Raw genomic sequence first — 19,969 nt, forward strand, 5'->3', positions numbered from 1 at the left:
AGAGCGGGTTAAAAAAGGCAATTCTTGCTTGTTATTTAGGTAGCGTAGAAAAGGTACAATGCCTTTTGGTGCCCAGACAGGTATTTCAGGGGTTCAAGGCTGGATACATGCTTTATTGTTCACAATACAGTATAGCCATTGAAAGGCTTGTTACAAGACTGTTCAATCAAAGGGTAGCAGCCAACTTGCAAAAAGTGGTAGTCTCCTGGGAAGCCAGAGTACTCTCATGCGAAGCAGTTGATTGATCTCACAGAGGACTATTAGAAATAAGTTGTTTTATAGATAAGGATTATCTAATACTGTTCAGGTAATGACTGTTGAAGACCAATGGGACCAACAAAAACAGCAACAAGAGTATCTTACTACTGATGGCTTCAATGGCTTTAAACTAAAGGGGGGTAGATTTAGACTAGCTATAAGGAAGAAATTTTTGACGCTGAGGGTGGTGAGACACTGGCCCAGGTTGCCCAGAGGGGTGGTGGATGCCCCATCCCTGGAAACATTCAAGGTCAGGTTGGACGGGGCTCTGAGCAACCTGATCTAGTTGAAGATGTCCCTGCCCACAGCAGGAAGGGGGTGGACTGGATGACCTTTAGAGGTCCCTTCCAACCCAAACTATTCTATGATTCTAACAATAATCTTGTTCTTGCTGTGTTTCTACATAGTGTCTTAACTGTGACACTGCTACTAGTTCCTGGTCCATGATGTTGTGGAGCACTGCTAGGTACTGAACTCCTCATCTAAAGAAACTGTTGAAATGGGAGAAGTCTGTAAGTAAATTACAGCCATAGAACATACTGGGCTATTTTAAGTTTTCAGGAGCTCTTTAAGTAACTAGTCCTTACCGTTCTTTGTTCAGTGTATATATTTAGGTTTTTGATATCTCTGCCCACCTGTCATTTGTGTGGGTATCTGGGGGAAACGATACCTTTTTTTTGTGATTATTTGTTACTTCTGAAAACGTGATAGAAATGTCTCAGGGTCAGAGGAACAACAGGTTTACTGATAAAATTTTTCTGAAGAGGCTGTGAAATGTGTTGGTGGCAGAGCCTCTAGAAAAATCTGGACAGATAAGCCTGCAGATAGCTATGGATTCATCTTTCTCATGCCATCCTGTTACAAACATTTCTGGTGTGCCATCAGCAACCCTGAGATGTCTTCCATTTGTAATCTGGAATGGCTAGTTTGCTTTCCTTCACAGCTCCTTTGAGTGGGCTTTGAGGTTTTTTTGAACCTTTGCAAGGAGACTGTACTAGTTACTGTAATGCAACTAGTACTCTCTGGTGGTTTTTTTTTTGTTTTTCCAATTCTCATTTCTGAGCTTTTAATCAATCTTGATTATTATGTTTATTTCCAGAATGTTGTGGACAGATAGGAGTGGTTGGACTTATGTTCTCTAATTTAGGCATCTCATTTGGATTCCTAAAATTATTCCCTGAACCTGTAGGGAATGAAACGCAACAATTCTGTACCTTTTATCTGTAAGGGCAGATTGAAAGTGGAATATATATGTAGTATAGTTAACGATAAAGAATGTTTTGGGTATCATGGTGATGGGCTGTGAGTATTTGGCAAAAGAAGAATTATTCAAGGTGATACAGAGGCATGGAATTAATAGGACAAGAGGCATGGAATTAATACAGGTATGATGCAAGTTGGAAAACTTGCTGTGAGCAAGATAGCATAGGTTACTGAATAGTCATCTAAGGAGAAGAGTATTTTGAAGTCTTTGTTCCTTGTCTGTCTGTGGCACTTGAACCCAAGTAACAAGTCTGTCTACAGATGCGTTACTCATCTTTCCAAAACTAGGATCATAAGAACACAGGGCAGGAAAAGGATCTTCAGATCTTTAGAAAGTAGTCCAGCTTCCTCCACTGAAATGGGATCACCTATCTCTTGATCACCTTCCACAGACGTTTCTCACCTGCTCTTCAGAACCTGTCATGAAGGAACGAGATTTCTCAACATCATTCTGTTGCACTTGCCAGTATTCACTCACCTTTGACAGCTTTTCTTAAGGCGTTTTTGCTGAAAAGTAGCATGATTTCTTATTTTCCTTTCCCAGGTGGATATGGAAAGTAATTGGTCACCAGTCTCTTTGTAACTACTTTTTGTGTACTGGAGGACTCTGCTCAGTTTTCTCTCTTCTAAACTAAATAAACCACACTCCTTTGAACTTCCCACAACATTCTTGTTTTCTAAACTGCTTTTTGTCCTATAGGCACTCCGCAAATGGTCCGTCTCCATCTGCTGTTTATATGGCTGAGATCATACTTCACCCTAATTAGATTCCACAGGAGGATCATTTGATTCTTTGGGCAATGTCCTCCACCTGCAGATGTCCCTTAGGATCTGCATATTTATCTTTTCTTTCTAACGCAAGATGGGTCCAGCAGAATGAGGTCAATTATTTCTATGCACCAGCATCTTAACTGAAACCAAGCGACAACCATGGACCTTGTTTCCATTCAAGTCCAGAGGTACTGGAGGCGCCAGGACCCCACTTTCCAACAGGTAGCTGACAGCAAATTTGTGAATTTATTTGCTGAAGTTCCTCTGCTGAAGAGTGGTATTAAAAAAAAACACCCAAGAATCCATTTTAAAGAGCTGCTGTGGGATGAACAGATTGGAGAGGGAGGTGGTGTCTCACACATGTGCCACCTAGTAAGCAAAGGAACTAGAGCAGACTCTCCAGGTGGTGTATGGCCTGCTTGTGGTTGAGGAGTTAGAAATACACTTCATCATTCCTTTTCTATTCATCCCTGCTTAGAGGGTTTTTCTTCTTCTTTTTTTCTTGATTAAGTCCAAGCAAGGAGAAAAAGGAAAAAGTCTAACCCATTACAGTACTGCTTGAATTAAAATGTAAACCCAAAATTTTTCGGCCAACAAGTCAGTTTTTGGTGAAGCAGTAAAACTGAGGCAGTGGCACTTTAATTAAGATGAAGAATAAGCGTAATCCACTTTGTTCCTGGAGACAGACTGCCTGGTGTGCTAACTGTGCACTATATGCAGCAATTTGTAACTTGCAAGAGAAGTGCACAATGGGCAGCCCTTCGGTTCTGAAAGCGAAATTGTTTCTGTACGATCCTCAAGTATTCATTTACCAGACAAGTAATGGATAAAATGAGCAAGTGAAAGAGACACTAAGAGGGTGTGATCCAATGCCAAGCACTGGTTTTCATAGTTGATTTTAATTCTACATTATGCTAATGATGTTCATTTGGAAAATGTGTCCACTCCCTAACTTCTGCCAGTGAGCGTTCTTTTAATTGGATTCAGATGGTTGGACTGAAACAGTTGTAGGGTTTGTATACAGATGTCCTGAGTGCTTCAAGCACTTTTTTCCTATCTAGTTTTTCTAAGCCAGAGTTGCTTTCACTGTGGCTGGTGTCCAGACGTTCTTGAACTCCCTCATTAAAGGTCTGTCTGATACAAATGGGCACGGTTCTACTGGGACAAATGCAGTTACGATCACTTAAACATGCTGAAGATCTCACGTGGGGCATTATTCCTCTCCTAGTCCACTGGGCTTTCTGGGCTGGGTTGCTGGTCTCCGGCCTGAGTTCATCAGTGAAGGAGTCCATCTCACAAGGCTTACCATTGCAATTTGTCATTCTGAAAACACGGGCTGTTGCCTAAATAACTAATAGTGGAAACATCCTTTTGTCTCCAATACAATGGTATTAAGAGTTGATGTTTCTGAGGCATTTTGACAAGGCAGCATGTTTTCTGTGTAGTGGGTGCTGCTCTCTGATTTTCATCCCTATGCTGAAATTCAGAGCTATGCTATTATCCAAGCAGCCTGACTGAACTCAAACTGTATGTGGAGTAGGTAGCATTCAGTGTGATGAAGGTTATCAGAGAGCGTCGGTTTCCAGAGTAGTCATTCTAACACTTTTCGTAAGCGCTCAGTTTGCTTCTAAGAGGAAAGAGAAGTTGTGACTTTTTGTGCAGTCTAATAGGCAGAGTTTCTATAATCTGACTTACCACGCTCATAGGCTAACCAAAATTTACTCTTTGGTTTCAAGGAAGATATAATTAAGGATGGAAAGCTATTTATCTTTTAAATAAATGTGTCTAATTTCTATCAAAAGTTTTTGTCTGAATTTCTGAAAGGCAACTTCGTCTTGGTAGCTATTTCTGAAAGTAATAGTCAAACAAAGGCTTTTCAGACACCAAAGTATTGTGTAGTGATGAGTATGCAACTATTTCCCCAAACACTTGCTGCTGTTCAAAATGATAATGCTTTGAGGAAGGTTTAAAAAAAAAAAAGAAAGAAAAAAAGAGTGTTGGAAGACCGTGTTTTCATATCAACAAAATCAGTACTGAATTTGCATTGTGAAGTTACAGTAAGCCACAGACCCAAGAGGGAAAATGAAAGGATTACTTAAAACCAACAATAAACATGCAAATTAAAAGTAATATTTTTTAAATGCAGTCATACACTATTAAAAATAAGCATAAAATTACATACTAGTTTGGATGTGTAGTTTATAGAGTACACCAAATGTTAAAATTGAATGAAATTAAGAAAAACATTTTCCAAAGGCAAGTAAAATATCTGTTTAATTAGATCGTAAAGAAAGGAGATTAAAAGTAATATTTTGTGAGACGGTAATTACTGTTTTTCAGAAGTAGTCAGGTTCCTGTGTGTTGATCTAAATTTAACTGTGAGAGCAGATCGCTTTGCGGTCTTTTGTTTTGTTTGTGTCTTTAATTATTTTAAATCGCAACCACTACCTTTATTTTGTTTTCTTTGCACTAAACACACTGCATGGCTGCTTGCTCCAATACTCTGCCAGCTCACGAACGCAAACCTGGGAGATCAGCTCATACCCTCCTCTGGTTCTGCGAGGTTAAAAGCCAAAGCGTTGCAGGGGACTATACAGCAAGATAACAGGAAAGGCGGCTGAAACCGCTGGGAGGTGGGCTGAGGTGCTGATGGGAGTCTGAGATGTAAATAAACCAGATTGCTCTCATTTCCTCTTTCCACTGTATTATGCATTCCAATAGCACTATTCATCTTTATGACAGACACCTATTGCTTTAACTTTACTGTGGGCCACTGAAGTACATTAAAGTGGGCAGGAAATGGAAATAAATAGAGTTCAGTGGAGGCTGCAGAATAACTAAACGCGCTGCAGTCATTTTTAGTGTGGGGTCATGCGTTTTTTAGCAGATTTATTGTATTGCTTGACTTTTGTTAGAAAGACGGGCACTGTTTAAAAGAGATGCAGTATACTTATTTTATAAGTAAGAAAATGTGCTTGGAATTTTTTTTTTTCTTCAAACTCTTTGGGATGCCAAAGATGAAAAGAAATTGGGTTGAGTCTCGGCTGGGTAGAGTCAGTGGGATATGTCTGTGTGCAGTACCTGAGGTTGTGGTTAGAAACAGAATAATGGGATTGGAGATTTGAAGAAATCCTGGTAGCGGACAGCATGGGAGGAGGACCACAGTCCATTGGCTTAAATTAATCTTCTGCCTAAAGGTAGCGAGACATTCAGGTAGAGAGGCCGGCTGGAATTTGGCCTTAAAAATGCATCTATTTGTTTTTTAATGCATGTGCGTTTTGCTCACTTTGGAAATGTGGATTGCTCTCCTGCTTATTCAAGAGGGCTGTTTTCAAGGACAGCAAAGTTACACTGCAAGTTCCGGATACCCTTAATCCCTGAGATGGGACTTGTGGTGAATTCTGTTTTTGTGAAAGCTTTGTGTGTTTGTTTTTCCCTGATTGTTTATATTCTGATAAGGTTAGGTCAGTAAATGAATGAATTCACAACATGAGTTACTTGAAGACTTACAGCTCATATTTGCACTCCCTTGAGATAGTCAGCTACTTGGAAACTTTTCTTAAAAAAAATAAAAATTAACCATTAGCACTGTTTTTTTCCTTGATTACATTGAGCAGTCTCTGGTTTTGCTGAATATAGTCTTCTCTTTTTCTTCTCTCTTTCTGACAATGACTGCTATATAGTTGAAAGCAAGCATCAGCCTTCAAAGTATTTGTCAATATAGAAGATACTAGTGGATATTTCACAATGTCATGTAAGATAAAAACTAATTTGTAAGCAGCACGGCAGAAATCTGGAAAGACAATTAAGACAAAAAAATCATTAACATTGATTCTTTTGCACTGGGAAAGTACATTCCTTTCTCCCGAAGCATCCTTTAAAAACGTTGTTTACCTAGGTCTGTATTTAAGTGTATATTTCAGTGTGACATTCAGTGAGTCGTCGTCTTTCTTTTTAATTATCTTTATATCAAGAATTTAATTTAATTCACAATACTGCTTCAGTTACACTTGCATTGCAGAAACTAGTGCCAGGCAGAACTGCAGGTAATTACTGAGGACGGTTGTTGGCAATTTGACTTTTCATCATTTGTTCGTCATCGTTTGTTCGCACTCTGTGGATAGTTCCTCGCTGAAAGGATTAGGTTACAGATGGGTGGGTATTACTTCAGGGACTTCTTAAGTGAGAATCCAGATGCTTTTCTGTGTCCTCTCCTCTTGCTTAGTTTGGGAGTTACAAGTCAATAGCTACAGGTAAGATTTAAAGCTTGTATCTTCATTTCTCTTTTGCAACGGAAAAGCTCTGTGTTACTCCTTGTTAACTAAACAAAGATCTAACTGCAAACTTTAAGTACTTGGGAAATTACAGACTGAGTTAAAATTTCAAAAGAATCTAATTTTTTAAGTGCAATATCACTGACAGACTGCTTCAGGTTTTCAAGAGTTCAGCTCCAGCAAGGTCATTTGGTGTTGCATGCTTTTGAAAACTTGGCTATGATTTTGGTGCCTAAGCTGTAGAGGGGCTTTTCAGAGCGGTTGGCCTTTGGCCACATCCCGGTTGCTTTGAGTATGTCTGTAGTTTCAAGGGCAACAGTCTCAGTCTGTAGTATTTTACAGTTGTGAGATGTGGGCTTTGTTTGTGTGCCCCACATGCAGCACATCGGTGTTACCTGCATAGCTGAAACCCTGCTTGGTCCCCTCTGGATTTCACGGGGAGGCAATGCAGCAGTTGAGGTATACATCAGGGAGGGAAGCATGAATTAAAATCATCGAATCATAGAAATGACTGTTTCTTTCTTTCTGTTATATGTTGCTGGATGTGTTTTCAAATCTGAGCTCGTTTTCCCTACTCCTGGTTTCAGAGATAAAGCCTGAAGGCAAACTCCAGGCTAAATGCAGCTGGTGTTGAACTAAACGGGTGTTTTGCCACGTGTTCTAGTGGGAGCACAATCTTGGTTTCCCAAGTTTACCATCCTGCCTGGTTGAGCTTGGAAGGACCTGCAGACCACGTCTGTGTGCTCTTCCTCGTATGGGCAATTTGCACGTGTGTGTTTAATCTCCCAGCAGCAGTTTGCAAGCTTGCTTGTGTCTGTAAGAACCACTTGCTGAAAAACAGTGGTAAATTCAGGTGTTTCAGAAAATTCTTCCTCATGTAAGTACATGTAATTATCTCGTGCCTTGACCTCGCTGGGGGCTGCTGCGCTCCCTGGTGCAGTTGTCCTTAGTGGGACCATTTATTTTACCCTTCTAACAGTCTGTGTTGTTTGAATATCTAAAATTTGTATGCAAAAGTTAAGCAGCTGAGACTGAAATTAGGTTTTTGGTTTCTGTAATGGGAGGGGAAGCTGTGAATGTTACAGCATCACAGTATTTTGCTTATCCTGCTTGTTCAGAAGGTAAGAACAGCATTTGGAAAGTAGGTGTGACAAAGACAGCATAGTTTATTTATTCTGTGCAGGAATAAAGGAGACGTCTTCTTTGTAGCACAGCAGACTAAATCGGTTTTGGAGCGCTGTTTGGAATAGAGGCTTGTATGTTGTATGTTTAAGTTTTGTGCCAGTCTCCCCAGCGACTTGCACACCGTCTTTGTCTGTCTTGCCTCTCTGCCGGCGGAGCCGTAACAAGGATGGCTTTAACTGCTTCCCCCCCCCCCCCCCCCCCACACGTGTGCGTCTAACACATTTGGCCACTCAAGTTTTATTTCTTCCCTCTGTAAAACATGAGAGTGTAACTTCCACCCCAGCCTTGTTAGGGCGCGAGCTGCCGAAGCAGGGGCACCCCGGGACCAGGCATTGTCACCGGGTAGTAAAACCTCTTTAATGGGGCTGGCTTAACTTTTAAGTTATGGTTAATGTTTTTAACAGTAACTTGCGTTTCCTCTGCCCTTCACGCTCAACCATTAGCCAGGTGGTTTTGTTGCAAAGAGTGGAAAGATAAAAGTAATCTAACCGTACAGCTGGGCCCTTGGTGAGGTGCTGGAGGAGGCTGGCCACAGATGCAAACTGGGGATCGCAGAGGCTGGATGAGTGGGTTAAAAGGCTCCTTGTAAATGCTTGGCAAAATACAAGCACTGGAAATGAGATGCCTTTTTTTTTTTTTAAACTATAAATAAATTAGGAGGTTTAAATTTGGCATACTGTGTGCTTATGTGGTTTGCTCTGTGTAATGTTCTAAATAAATCAAGTTTTTTAATTTTGGGGGGTTTTTTTGTTCCCCCCTTTAATATGGCATCCACTCGATTTCCTTGTAACTGCAGGACGGGCCTGACTCTGATCTGCCTTACACTGTAAACTGTGTTTATGGAGCTAGAATTGGGGTCATTAATTTTCATTACATCAAAAGAAGTAGTTTCTTTTAAATGAGAAGCCTGTTTCACCTAGTAATTCGCTTTAATTGCTTATTTGAAACTTTTGACATTTGATAGCAATTTTAAACATTGCCAGATGAGGTTCACGCAGTCGGGACCTGCAGGTGCTTCCTTATGTGCCCAGCTTGGATCAAAGGAGCGAGCCCAGGGATGTGCCTGGCCGCGGACGGGGCACCCGGCGCTGGAAGGTGCTGTTTTCTGGGGCTGTTTGACTAGATGCTGTGTGTCAGCCTCGGCAAGAATTTGGAAGGGGTTCTGCGGAGCGCAGTGCTGTTTGTTTTTCTTGGGAGATAGTCTACGTGGCCTTTGTTTTGCCTGAGGCTTAATAGTGTTTGCAGCACTGAGTTTTTATATTTTTTAAGTCTAACCAATAGCACTTTCTGCTGAAGGGTTAGAAAAAAGTTTCTAAAATATTAATTACTTTTTTCCCTGACTAATAACTATTAATTTAGTATTATTGTCTTCTGGGAGGTTTGCTCATGAGGGTAAGCAACTGGTGCAACTTCAAAGGCATTTTTAGCAGGATCTAAACCTCAGTAAAAAGAAAGAGACAAAAATGAAAGTGTCTTTCACTTCATTTTGTAAACTGGTTCACTAATATGAATGCAATTTATTGTTCAGTCAGCAGCAGGAGTAGTTTTCCTTCGCCTGAGAAGTACCTTTTTTTTTTTTTAAGTCAGTAAATAAACAATAATTTAGATTACTGCGGGAAAAGCAACTTTTGTTAATGGCTTTTGGCTGCAGAATGATGTGATGCTAGATATACTCACAATGGTTTCTAGCAACACCGTACTGTGTCTTGTGAGATAGATAGATTAAAAACTATTGCAGGAGTAGTCCAGCAGTTGAAAATGAGATAAATTTGGTGGTGCTGCTGCAGAAGTTGGGCAGTGTTTTAGGACTTTCTGAATTCAGAGCAAAGGGAAATAGTGCAGTTGAAAGAGAATAATGAGCAAAGCCAAAGTACCAGTGCCAAGACTTCTTAAGAGTTTTATTGATGTGTGTTGTAATTAAAACCAGAATTAGTTAGTTTTCTAATAGGACATTCATTTCTTAGAGAGCAATTGCAGCTTGGCATAAAGTAATAACATTTTTAAAAATGAGTACTGATCTGGGGATACCCCCAGCATATGTTGGATGGCTGACTTACTAGCTTTGTGTGCCCTCATTATTAACAAGCAAATTAAATATTTTCACTTAAAATAATTATACAAATAAACCTTTGGCTGCGCTGTGATTTCATTAAAACTTTAATTGTTTAGAGAGCTCAACGAGAGTGTGTGAAGTTGGGTCAGTTTTACTGCACGGCATTACTCTTGATAGCAGGTTTACAACAGGGCTGGATTTAATCTCTTGGCTGATCTTTACAGTAGCAGGCTTGGGATGGGAAGGTGTTTGTGTGTTTCAGGAGACAGGTAACTCTATCTCTGAACTGGAAACGCAGAGCTGGGTTTTAAAATGTCTGGGCAGCCTTAAAATGAACTAGCAAGGGGGAGGGGAGGAAAAATTGCTCTGTGGAAACGAAATAGGTGTTGCATTTAAATCAGCTTCTTAGTGTGCACATTGTCACACCTTCACACATGGCTGTAGGCTCAAATCTATTTCTCATCAAAGCAACTGTAGCGTAAGGGAATATTGCGACCATCTGGGTTGCAAAGATCAGAAATAACGGTCCTCGCTAGCAGAGGAGCCAGCTGTGGGCAGCACCATGTAAACTGTTTTTTATGCCACTTGATTAATCATTTCTGAGGGTGAGGACAACAAAACATTTACCAGGTCAGGCACTAATTTTTTTAAATACTCTAAAGTCTAATTTTCCTGGGTTTAAGGTGGTGGTATGCCTTTGAAGCACGTTACGATATTTGTAGGGTCAGCATCTCAACTAACGTTGTTCCTGAGCATGGGAAACACAGGCATGTTAGATGTCTCCAAAGGAGAGTTAATTAGAAGAATGAGTAGTTATCAAGTACACCGCAGCTCCACTGTTTAATTCTGATGATAATCTTCATGCTGGGTCTCATACAAATGAATTCACTTATGGTTTATTAATCTGCTGTGACCTGCAAGTCTTTTAGGGTATTCAGGGAAAAAAAAGCTGAGAGTTACTGGAAGAGATTTAAAGTACTTCCATGGGTGGAAAGCAAATCACAGACAACTTTTGTCTTTTTCTTTGCTTTTATCTTTCTGTATTGTTTTAACTCAGTATGTTTTTTCTGTCTTTCCCCCCTTCTTTAGGACCCACGATTATCAGCTTTAATTTTTGAGAAGCTTCAAGTGCCTGACTATTTACAGAAAAACAGGAATGAAAGAGAGAGCAGATGCGAAACTTGTGCCACTCACTTAAATCAGCTGAAGCAAGAAGCCATTCAGATGACGCACACCCTCAATCAAGCTAGCTACCCAGAGATGCCCGACCTCCCGCCCAGCGCCGGGGCAGTGACCAGCATGGTACCCAGGATGGTCACGGTCTCTTCCCAGAGAGACCTGCCGCTCTTTGCTGGGCAGGTGGGCAGGCAGCCTGGAAAGTCACCGAATCTCTTCTCTGGGGCAGAGAGGAAGAAGGGACTTGGATGGTCTCAAGGCACGGGCAGTTTTCCAAACTCCAGCGTTCAAGTCACGGTGGCCCCCAGCGGTCTCAGCGGCGCTCTGAGCTCAGTCACCATCCAAGCTCAGCAGTACCTCGAGGGCATGTGGAGTATCTCCAGGGTGAACAGCTTCCTGCCTCAGGCTTGTCTAGTAAGTAGCGATAATTCAGATGCTTGAGTTTTGTTTACATGTGTGTGGATATACAGAGAGATGAAGATAAAATTTGAGACGTATACATATTTATCTTAGAGGGGATCAGCTAATGGTATTCTAAACCATGTTTCAAGAGCTGAAAAAGAGCTTTGAACGATGTTCTGTCAGATGTCACAAGGAACTTGCTTTCTTATCTCAGATGGTGAGATCCTTTCCTCAGATGTTTTTGCACCTATTTTAGCTTCACATATGCAGGTGATGTTATTTGGCTGTTGCATACCTGGTGGCCCCTTTAGAAAAACATAAAAGGCCAAGTTTGTCACTCATGAAACTCTGGGAGCTTCATGGGGTTATATCAAAGATGAACTTGACCCTCAAGTCTAGCGCTGAACTTCTAAGGCCGTGTTCAGTTCAGCAGATGCTGTTGATTGACTGTGATGGAGAGCATTAACCTTCAGGATAGATGTGCTGCAAAACAGTTTGCTGTAAAGGAGGATGTTCAGAAGGTTGCTTCAGAGCAACATGCCTGTAAATGTCATTGCATTTGGATTTTAAGCATTGATGTTGATTTCCTGTATTCTGTGTATATTTTAAGAACTCTTGTGGGAAGTGAAAAAGCTTTATAGAGGTGCATGTTACCTTCAAAAGCAAGTTCATTGCAGATTTGTGACTATCTATGGAACCGTGCTAAGAACAAGGATGTAGTGACTGATTTTGACTAAGATTTATTCCTAAACCGTTTTCCCATGGTAGTGAACAGGGGAGTGTGAGTAATGATGAAATGTTTATGAATAGAAGTCATGGTTTTCACTTAAAGACGTTGTAGCAGATCTTGCAAGACCAGGTATGTTGGTGCCAGGCAGCTTTAAATATAACATAATGCCTTATGTGCTGTTGTATATAAACACTACCTAATACTGCTTGGTAGCTTCAGCTGGTTGAGCTCCAAGATCATAAGAGATAAATATTTAAGAGTGCTACTGTATAACATTACTTTCACAGGGTGGCTGTTGTGTTTCCTTCCAGAAAAGGCTTGGAGATGTGATTCCTCCCTCCCATACTTTTATCTCATATGGAAATTTGTGAATGGACACACATCCCACCTCTGAGGGGTCCCCATTTCAATCCAGTGAATCTTCACTGATGTCAGATCTCTCTCTGATGATTTTACATTGAGAAAAGGGAAAAAAATGGCCCATTCAGCTCTTCATAGTTTATGAAGAACTGCTGCTATGAGTGCTTTTCTCTAAAATGCTGCTCCATGCATTAGGGATCAATTTGGCCAATGTAAGGCATATGATGTTACCTTTTGATTATCTTTTAAATTCTGCGTCTGTCACAGAAATGTAGAAAAAAATGGGAAAGCTACGGGGTTAAGAAGCCCGTGCTCTCTGGAAGCCGAAGTATTTCCATTTCTCTTCTCATTTCTTGTCTGCCCTTATTCTTGTCTTAAATAATTCACTAACAGCCAGCTCCAGATTTCTTCCTGTTTAACCATGCTGACTGATAGATGTGGTTTTCCCTAACCACTGCATTATTCTAAATAAAACTGAGTTGCCTCATTTAACCCCTGTGAAGGAAAAATGTATATAATGCAACAGAGCTTAAGTGTGATCTAGAAATGTGCAAAGAAACTCAGTAGCCTGGAAAACGGTGACCTTTAATGAAAGGAGAAACACTGTTAGACTGTGAGTGTTGGAGGCTGGTTGGATGTGATCCAGTCAGCTCCAAGTATCGTTTAGATTCAGAAGCAGTTTTTGGAGAGAAGCTAGGCTTCAGTTGTTTTCTCTCTTTTTTTTTTTTTTTTTTTTTTTTACTTTTTTAAATTCATTTAAGCCCAAATGACTCTGTTGTGCATCTCTGCCCAGATTGTGCTTTCCGTGTCTGTCTGAATTCTCCTACTGCCTTTTGTATTATTAAGAGCCTTGTGTCTGATGAAGCTATTTGGGTGGGTGAGGCAGAAAGTGCTTCCCTTACGCTTTTCCCCAGAGGAATCACAGGTGTCGGAGGAAATAGGATTGGAGGGATTTCAGGAACTGGCTAGTCTAGCCCTTGCCTAGGACAGTATCCACTGCAGGACATTCTTGTCCAATGCTCATCTCACCTCATCTTACAACTTTGCAAAGACCATGATTCCTCGACTTCTGTTGATTGTCAAGTCTAAACTTCCTTTCCCATTAGAAAAGTTTTCTTGATTTATTTATTTATTTATTCATTTTGGCTATTCTTTCCTGAAGTTGGAGACAGGGTTTAGGTTTAAGATTAACCCAGGAGAGAGCTGTGGATATACATACTTTTTGGAGATGTCTGTCTTTAGTAACCTTTCCCATCTTCTTGTGGGGTGAAGCTGGTCTGGCTAGAGGAATTCTGGAGCAAGAAGAATTGCAGTAGAAAGGACAGCATTGAATGTATTACTTATTATGTGTAATGTGACTGCATCTTGGAGTCTGTAGCCCCCATCTAGGCAAGATACCACACAAATGCAGAAGAAAAAGATGGTCCCTTCTCCTGGGAGCTTACACTCTCAGTAGTGATGTGAATTATTTTGACCACTCTGTAAATACTCCCATTTCACTTGGAATCTCTAATTTTGCCTTGTTTTCTTACCAAAGGGTTGTTCTTGAAACAAGTGCTGAACTCCCTGGTAGGAAACTGTTATCCAAGCGCTTTACCTCTCTGATTTAACTTGGTGCTCCATCCAAAGTGAATGTGATTAGTTTTCTAGATGGGAAGACAGACACAGATAAAGGCTGGGGTTCATCTCAACTATTTTTAGCTGCTAAAAAGACAGGTGTTTATTCTAAGCTAATTCCTGAGGCTTCCTTTATAGTTGCAGGAGAGCAACAGGCGCCTCCAAGAGGTGCTTTGTCCTTCTCATCTCTTGGATGTCTGTCTTGGCTTGCCTCGTCCACCAAAGATGCCTGTTGCAGAGCTCAGGTGGATGACGCAGACCAAACCCTTGCTCAGGTGGCCAACGCGAGGTGCCACGTGCCCAGTGCCTTGCAGGGGTGAAAATACACCCCAGCGTATGGCTGCCAAACCTCCAGACACCTCGTACCTACAAACGTTTCTCCAGGTTCCATGTTTTTTATTTATGGCTAGTTTTAATAGCGATGGTAGTGGAATTGTCTGGGGAGAGAAAAAAAAAAAAAGACGATTTCTGCTCTTCTCATCTCCCTCCCCAAACTCGCATGTATTACCTTGTAATGTCACTTATGGTTGTGAAAACACTTCTGAGCTGAATGTTGGGGGTCAGAAGTGCAGGACATCATAAATTTTTAATATATGTTTGGAGTTCAAGTGTGAAAATCCATTATATGGATTATAAATTTTTTGAACAGGGATGCGTCTTTGTAGCATAGTGTGGGTGCTGCTCAAACCAAAATAATAACTGTGGGCTTCGGGAGCCGTGAAGAGGAACAGTAATTAAGGATCCGGAGGAAGGTCCAGGGAGGGGAAGAACTGGGACTGCAATCAAGGTGCAAAAGGTGAAGATGTAATCAGCTGCTTCACCCAAGTGGTCTGTAGTGAAAAATTACAAAAAATAATCACCAGTAGCAGTGATAAGTAGTCTGACCAGACAGCGAGCACTGTGGAGGGGAGGGAGCTGGTATAACTCTGGGTAAGACAGCTGATTTGTAGTGGACGACTGACAACTTTAATAAATAGTTTTATATTGATGTTTTTAATTCTAGACCTGACAAGTGAATATAAGGTTACTACTCAAATGAAAAAACGTGTTCGCAGTGCTCAGCATTGCCGCTCGGTTTAACACAGAAGCAGAAGAGCAACGGGACTTTGGGCTTCCTAGACGTGTTGGAATCTGACTGAGAGGTAGAAAATTAAAACCACTGAAAATACCTTGTACGCCTCTTAGAAGTATCTGCATGTATTGTGTATGGTGGAAAAAAGAGGTCTTACTGTATGCTTTCAATTGGCCATGTTATTAGTATGCAGTGCTATGTACTGCATAAAAGTGGTAAAGTAGCCATGCCACGTGCTATAAAGACATCACAGTGAAATAGAGCTTGTTTTGCAAATTGCTTTTTCTTTCATCTTATGCAAAATGAAATCCTTGCCACACTATATTTCTAATTCGAATATATACAAATGGTATGGGTTATAAGGCAAAATATTGTGGCTCCTTGAATCTTTACCAGTCTCTAAGTTGCTTTAAAAATATATTAAAAAATGCACCATTAGGAAATTGGAAAAGTTGGAGCACTGGAGAATTGAAAGTGAGTTAAGTAAAACTTTTAAAGCGTGTGTATATAAAATTGTAAATTTATCAATAGACCAATGTATGTCCCTGAGAGTATTCACAAATTTAAAGTTAGGTATAAGTTTATGGCCTGATTCAGTGAGGTTCAGAGAGGGAGGGTTCACCCATAGCATGTGTAAATGGGTGCGTATACTCTAAAGTTAAAAGAGTTACGTTCATTTGTTTCATGTGAAAAATCTCTGAAAGTTATTTTAGTCACAATTCAAGCCTTCCTGTAGTTCTTAGAAATAAGTCTCCTGCTTACCCTAATGTAAACCAGATGGATTCATCTGAGGGTAGTTCAGCCTCTGTTGACTTTCCTTAAATCCTCTTTGTTTGTTTATAGTAAGGATGACTTACATTTTGCTTAGAAGATGCAATAAAAAGCTGACTGTGGAAAACAGAAGAATGACAAGATTTACTTTCCAGCATTTACTTCTTTACTTTGATAAATGTCATACCAAATGGATTTTTAAATTAATTTTTAAAATCCTTCTTGATAGCTTTCTCAGTGACCTTTTATTAATACAATGCGTGAAATATATTTTGTAACGAAACAATTAAAAAATAGTGCTTTGACCATAAATCTTGTCTGTGAGACATCTGGATGACTTTGAGCTTTGGGACATTTCTCAGACTCTACATATAACATCTTGGCTCTGCAGAAGTCAATAGCAAACCCCAGGCAGGTGGTGGGGCCGGGGTTGCATAGAGGCTTTTCTGTTTTCCCTTTAGCTTCAGTGGTGTTGGTGCTACTGCTTTTGTAGAGGAAGTACATAAAGGAAAGGGGGTGGCAAAAAAAAAATTCTTCAAAGCTAGTATTGGTCACTCTCCGTAAAAAGTCTGAACAGCAGAAGAAAACCTTTTGATCTGAGTTACTAAATGCTTTTCTCATACTAACCTAATTTATAGCCCCCACGGAAAAGACTTTTCCTGAGACTGTTGCATCTCGGCCGGGCGGTATTGCCTTGCATTGCACTTTGCTGCCTTAGCAAAGGAAGAGGGAGGGGTGTGATGTGGAAGGACGACGCTGCTACCAGCGCCTTGCATTCAGAGTCAGTGAGACCCTGCCCCAGCAGCCAGGTAGCAGACCAGCTTAGAAAGTGTGGGTTGGAAATTCAGCCTTAAACATGCAGATAAGAACGTAGCCCTCAGTTTTGTGTAGTTGCCAAGGACTTCATGTGCTTTTTTTCTAGATTGCCCCCAGTGTAGGATGCTGAAGTTGAAAATGAGGTTACTTTTTAAAGTATCCCCAGGTATCAGAGTGACTTAGGAAAAATGTTAAGAGTTGACAGAAAGGGTTTTGGCTACAAGGTGGAAATGAGCATTTTCTTAGGTGAGGGTGTGCATCGCATCTATTTATATTGTGTATTTGACACTTCTGCCATACTATTGGTTTTACAGTGTGGGACAGGGTAACTATTCTCAGGACTCAGACCCTCTTGTGGCTCAAATTACTACCTGAAAACAGTTCTTTTGATCCTTCACCCCTCTAGGCTAAGCAGTTGTTATTACAGCTCTCACACGGAAACAAGTCCGTACTTGCCTTTGTTGACAATTGAAGTCAACAAGCAATAATAAAGAATGTTGGCCCAGACTTCACCTGTACTCATCAGGGGTAGATTTAAGACAAGCAGACTTTAGAGATTATGTGCAAATGATAAGCCACAGGATTTACCTTTGGCGCACAGGTCATTCTCTCATCCAGCAAGTGTATCAGAAGCTACGCTAAGATAAAAAATCCCTTCCTTTTTTTCCCCAAAATATTTAAATTTTCTACTCTCACCTTTGAACTAGTTTCTTTGGGATGGCCTTTTCTCTTCCCTCAATTCACTTTCAGCTTCTTTTGCTTCCCGCTGGTCCATTTATACTGTGCATGTGCTCCACTGTGAACTCGCCAGTGAACTGATTGTTAATCGATGCATCTCACGCCACCCCAACATTAGAAATCACTTTACAAGAAAGGCTCATGCTTTTTGGCTGGAGCTCAGAAGTGTCATCCAACGTTTGAGAGAGACTCTATAACACTGATGTAGAAGTGCTTTTATGAGGCTACCATTGCTCTGCACTGGCAATATTGGTTGTTAAGGGTGGGCTGCAGCTGAATAATGCCCTTTGGTTTCAGAGGTTAACGCAGCAGAGAAACCAGATAAATTCAGGCTGAGCTCAGACCTTATTCATGTGCAGGCTGGTGGAGAGAAAGTCTTTTGCAGTGGTGTCTGTATACCACATGGAAGGAACTGATTTGCACGGCTGGATGCAAGTGTGAATTGCCCAGTCATCCTGCATGTATAAAATAGGACTGAACTTAGTACATTTTTTGGAAAGCACTTTGAATTTAACATTTGCTCCATAGGCTGTATACTGGAATGATGGCTTGTTGAGGTCGTGGGACTCCAGGTAGTCAAGCTGTGCACAGTGTGAGCATTGCCGAAAGCATCTCCCATTGTTTTGTGGCATGAGCGGCTAAGCATGTGGCAAATAGCAATGCTCTTTGTTACTTGCAGCTGGAATCACTGAAATGCCCTGGGTGGTAGCTTCTGAAAGGAGGTTTAAAAAGCATCAATAGAAAATGTATCTACTTTTCTGATTCAGCACTTGGGAGAGAATTTATGATGTATAGATAGAGTTCATAGATGTTTCAAGCATTTCATATGTGTGTGTTTAATGGAATGGATTGCCACTTTACTGAACATAGCATCAAATCAGCTCCGTTAATTGAAAAAGATTTTTCACATTCTTGCTAATGATGTGACACAGTTTTGTTAGAGATGGTGCATAAAATAGTGCTACTTGAAATGACATTAATGAATGCATTTAAATTCCTTTTTTCCCATTTACGTGCATTATTGATTTTATCTCATTGTTGAGGAGATAATGGATTTATAATTAGAATACAGTCACCGTAATCAATGATGAGATTATTAGACTTATAAATAGAACTTTAAAACTACGATGAGGTAATTTCCCAGTGTAATGAAGGATCAATAATTAGAGGTTTGCTTTGAATCTGAAAGTAGTAGTGAAACGCTTCTAGGCAAGTGAGTCCATATAAATTATTATATAAACTTATGTTGTGGTTAGGCATTTTCCAGAGTTGACCACTTTTGTTTGGTGCCCAAGTGCTTATGAATTAATTCCTCTGGGTTTGCATAGCTGCCACTATCTCAAAACTGGACGAGTTTGTTCTTTTCTGATACCTTAGTTGAAGGAAGCGTTTGAAAGGTGCCATAGGCAGGAGCCCATTGCTGTGTTTTTGGTGGTGTTAGGCAAAGATAATGAATCTACCATTCAGAACGTCCCTCTTCTGCTTCTTAAAAGTCACGGTGGTAAAGCTGAGCAAGGCAGTTGGCTGTTGTAGGGGGTGATGGCAGTGGAAGGATGAAGAAGGCGAGAGCGGCCCTTGTGATGCCTGGCTTGGGAAGGGTCTGGGTTTAGTTGGTCCATGCAGAGTAGCTGTGTAGACATCCCCTTGAGTCTCACCAACCTCTCCTGACGACTCTGAAGTACCCACGGGGGCCTATCGGAATAGTGCAACCTCCTGTTGCTAGTTAAGCTAAGAAAGACTCTAGTGAAAAGATTGTATGGGAATGACAAAAGCATAAGAAATATCCTACTGGGTCTGAGCTGCAGCCATACAGCCCAGGGCTGTCTCCAGCAGCAGAGCTGGAAATGGTGTTTAGGGAGAGCCGTGGAGCCTGGCTACTTTCTGCAGTCTGCTCATACTCCCCATCATGCACAGTTGGGGACACATCAGGGACACATCCCTATCTGTTCCCTTTAGTATCTGTTTATGGACCTGCTGTCCAGGAATTTATCTAATCCCTCTCTGACCCTGCTGACACTCTGCCTCCACAGCCTCCTGGGTCAGTAGGTTCCACAAGTTCACTCTCCCAGTATAAAGAAGTACTCACTTTCTTTCAGCTTAGCCACCACCTCTATGACTTTGTAAACCTCAGTCAGATCCCTCTCAGCCTTCCCCTCTACAAACCAGAGTCCCAGCCTCTTTCATCTCTCCTTCTAAGGCAGCTGCTCCATCCTCTTGATCATTTACTTGCTTGGCGCTGTCCTTTCCATTACTCCACTACCACTGTCTTGAGATGCAGGACTAGGACTGTACCTGGTACTCAGTATGTGGTCCCCCTACTTCTTGTTCTCAGTGCCCTGCCTTGTGATGTCCAAAATTTGTTTGGTGTTTGGTTGGGTTTTTTTTTCTTTTTTTTGGGCTGTTGCTACATCTTGAAGCGATGATTTCGGAGGAACTGTCAACGACCTTTAGATCTTCTGAGTTGTAACTGCCAGCATCATTTA

General features: G+C 41.0%; 1 protein-coding gene across 4 annotated transcripts in view; it reads left to right on the forward strand.

Moving 5' to 3' along the window:
• Nucleotides 1–10,898: 10,898 nt before the first annotated feature.
• Nucleotides 10,899–19,969, forward strand: part of KIF26A (kinesin family member 26A) — a 65,992-nt gene continuing 56,921 nt past the window's right edge. For 3 of the 4 annotated variants that reach the window (XM_076345554.1, XM_076345555.1, XM_076345558.1), the window contains exon 1: nucleotides 10,981–11,394. In XM_076345554.1, coding sequence (XP_076201669.1) covers nucleotides 11,029–11,394 — 366 coding nt within the window. In that variant the 5' untranslated portion in view covers nucleotides 10,981–11,028. Of the gene's footprint in view, nucleotides 11,395–19,969 lie in introns of all 4 variants that reach the window. The other variant, XM_076345556.1, reaches the window with a different exon arrangement.

This window comes from Aptenodytes patagonicus, chromosome 7, assembly GCF_965638725.1.
Source record: "Aptenodytes patagonicus chromosome 7, bAptPat1.pri.cur, whole genome shotgun sequence".
NCBI lineage: Eukaryota > Metazoa > Chordata > Aves > Sphenisciformes > Spheniscidae > Aptenodytes > Aptenodytes patagonicus.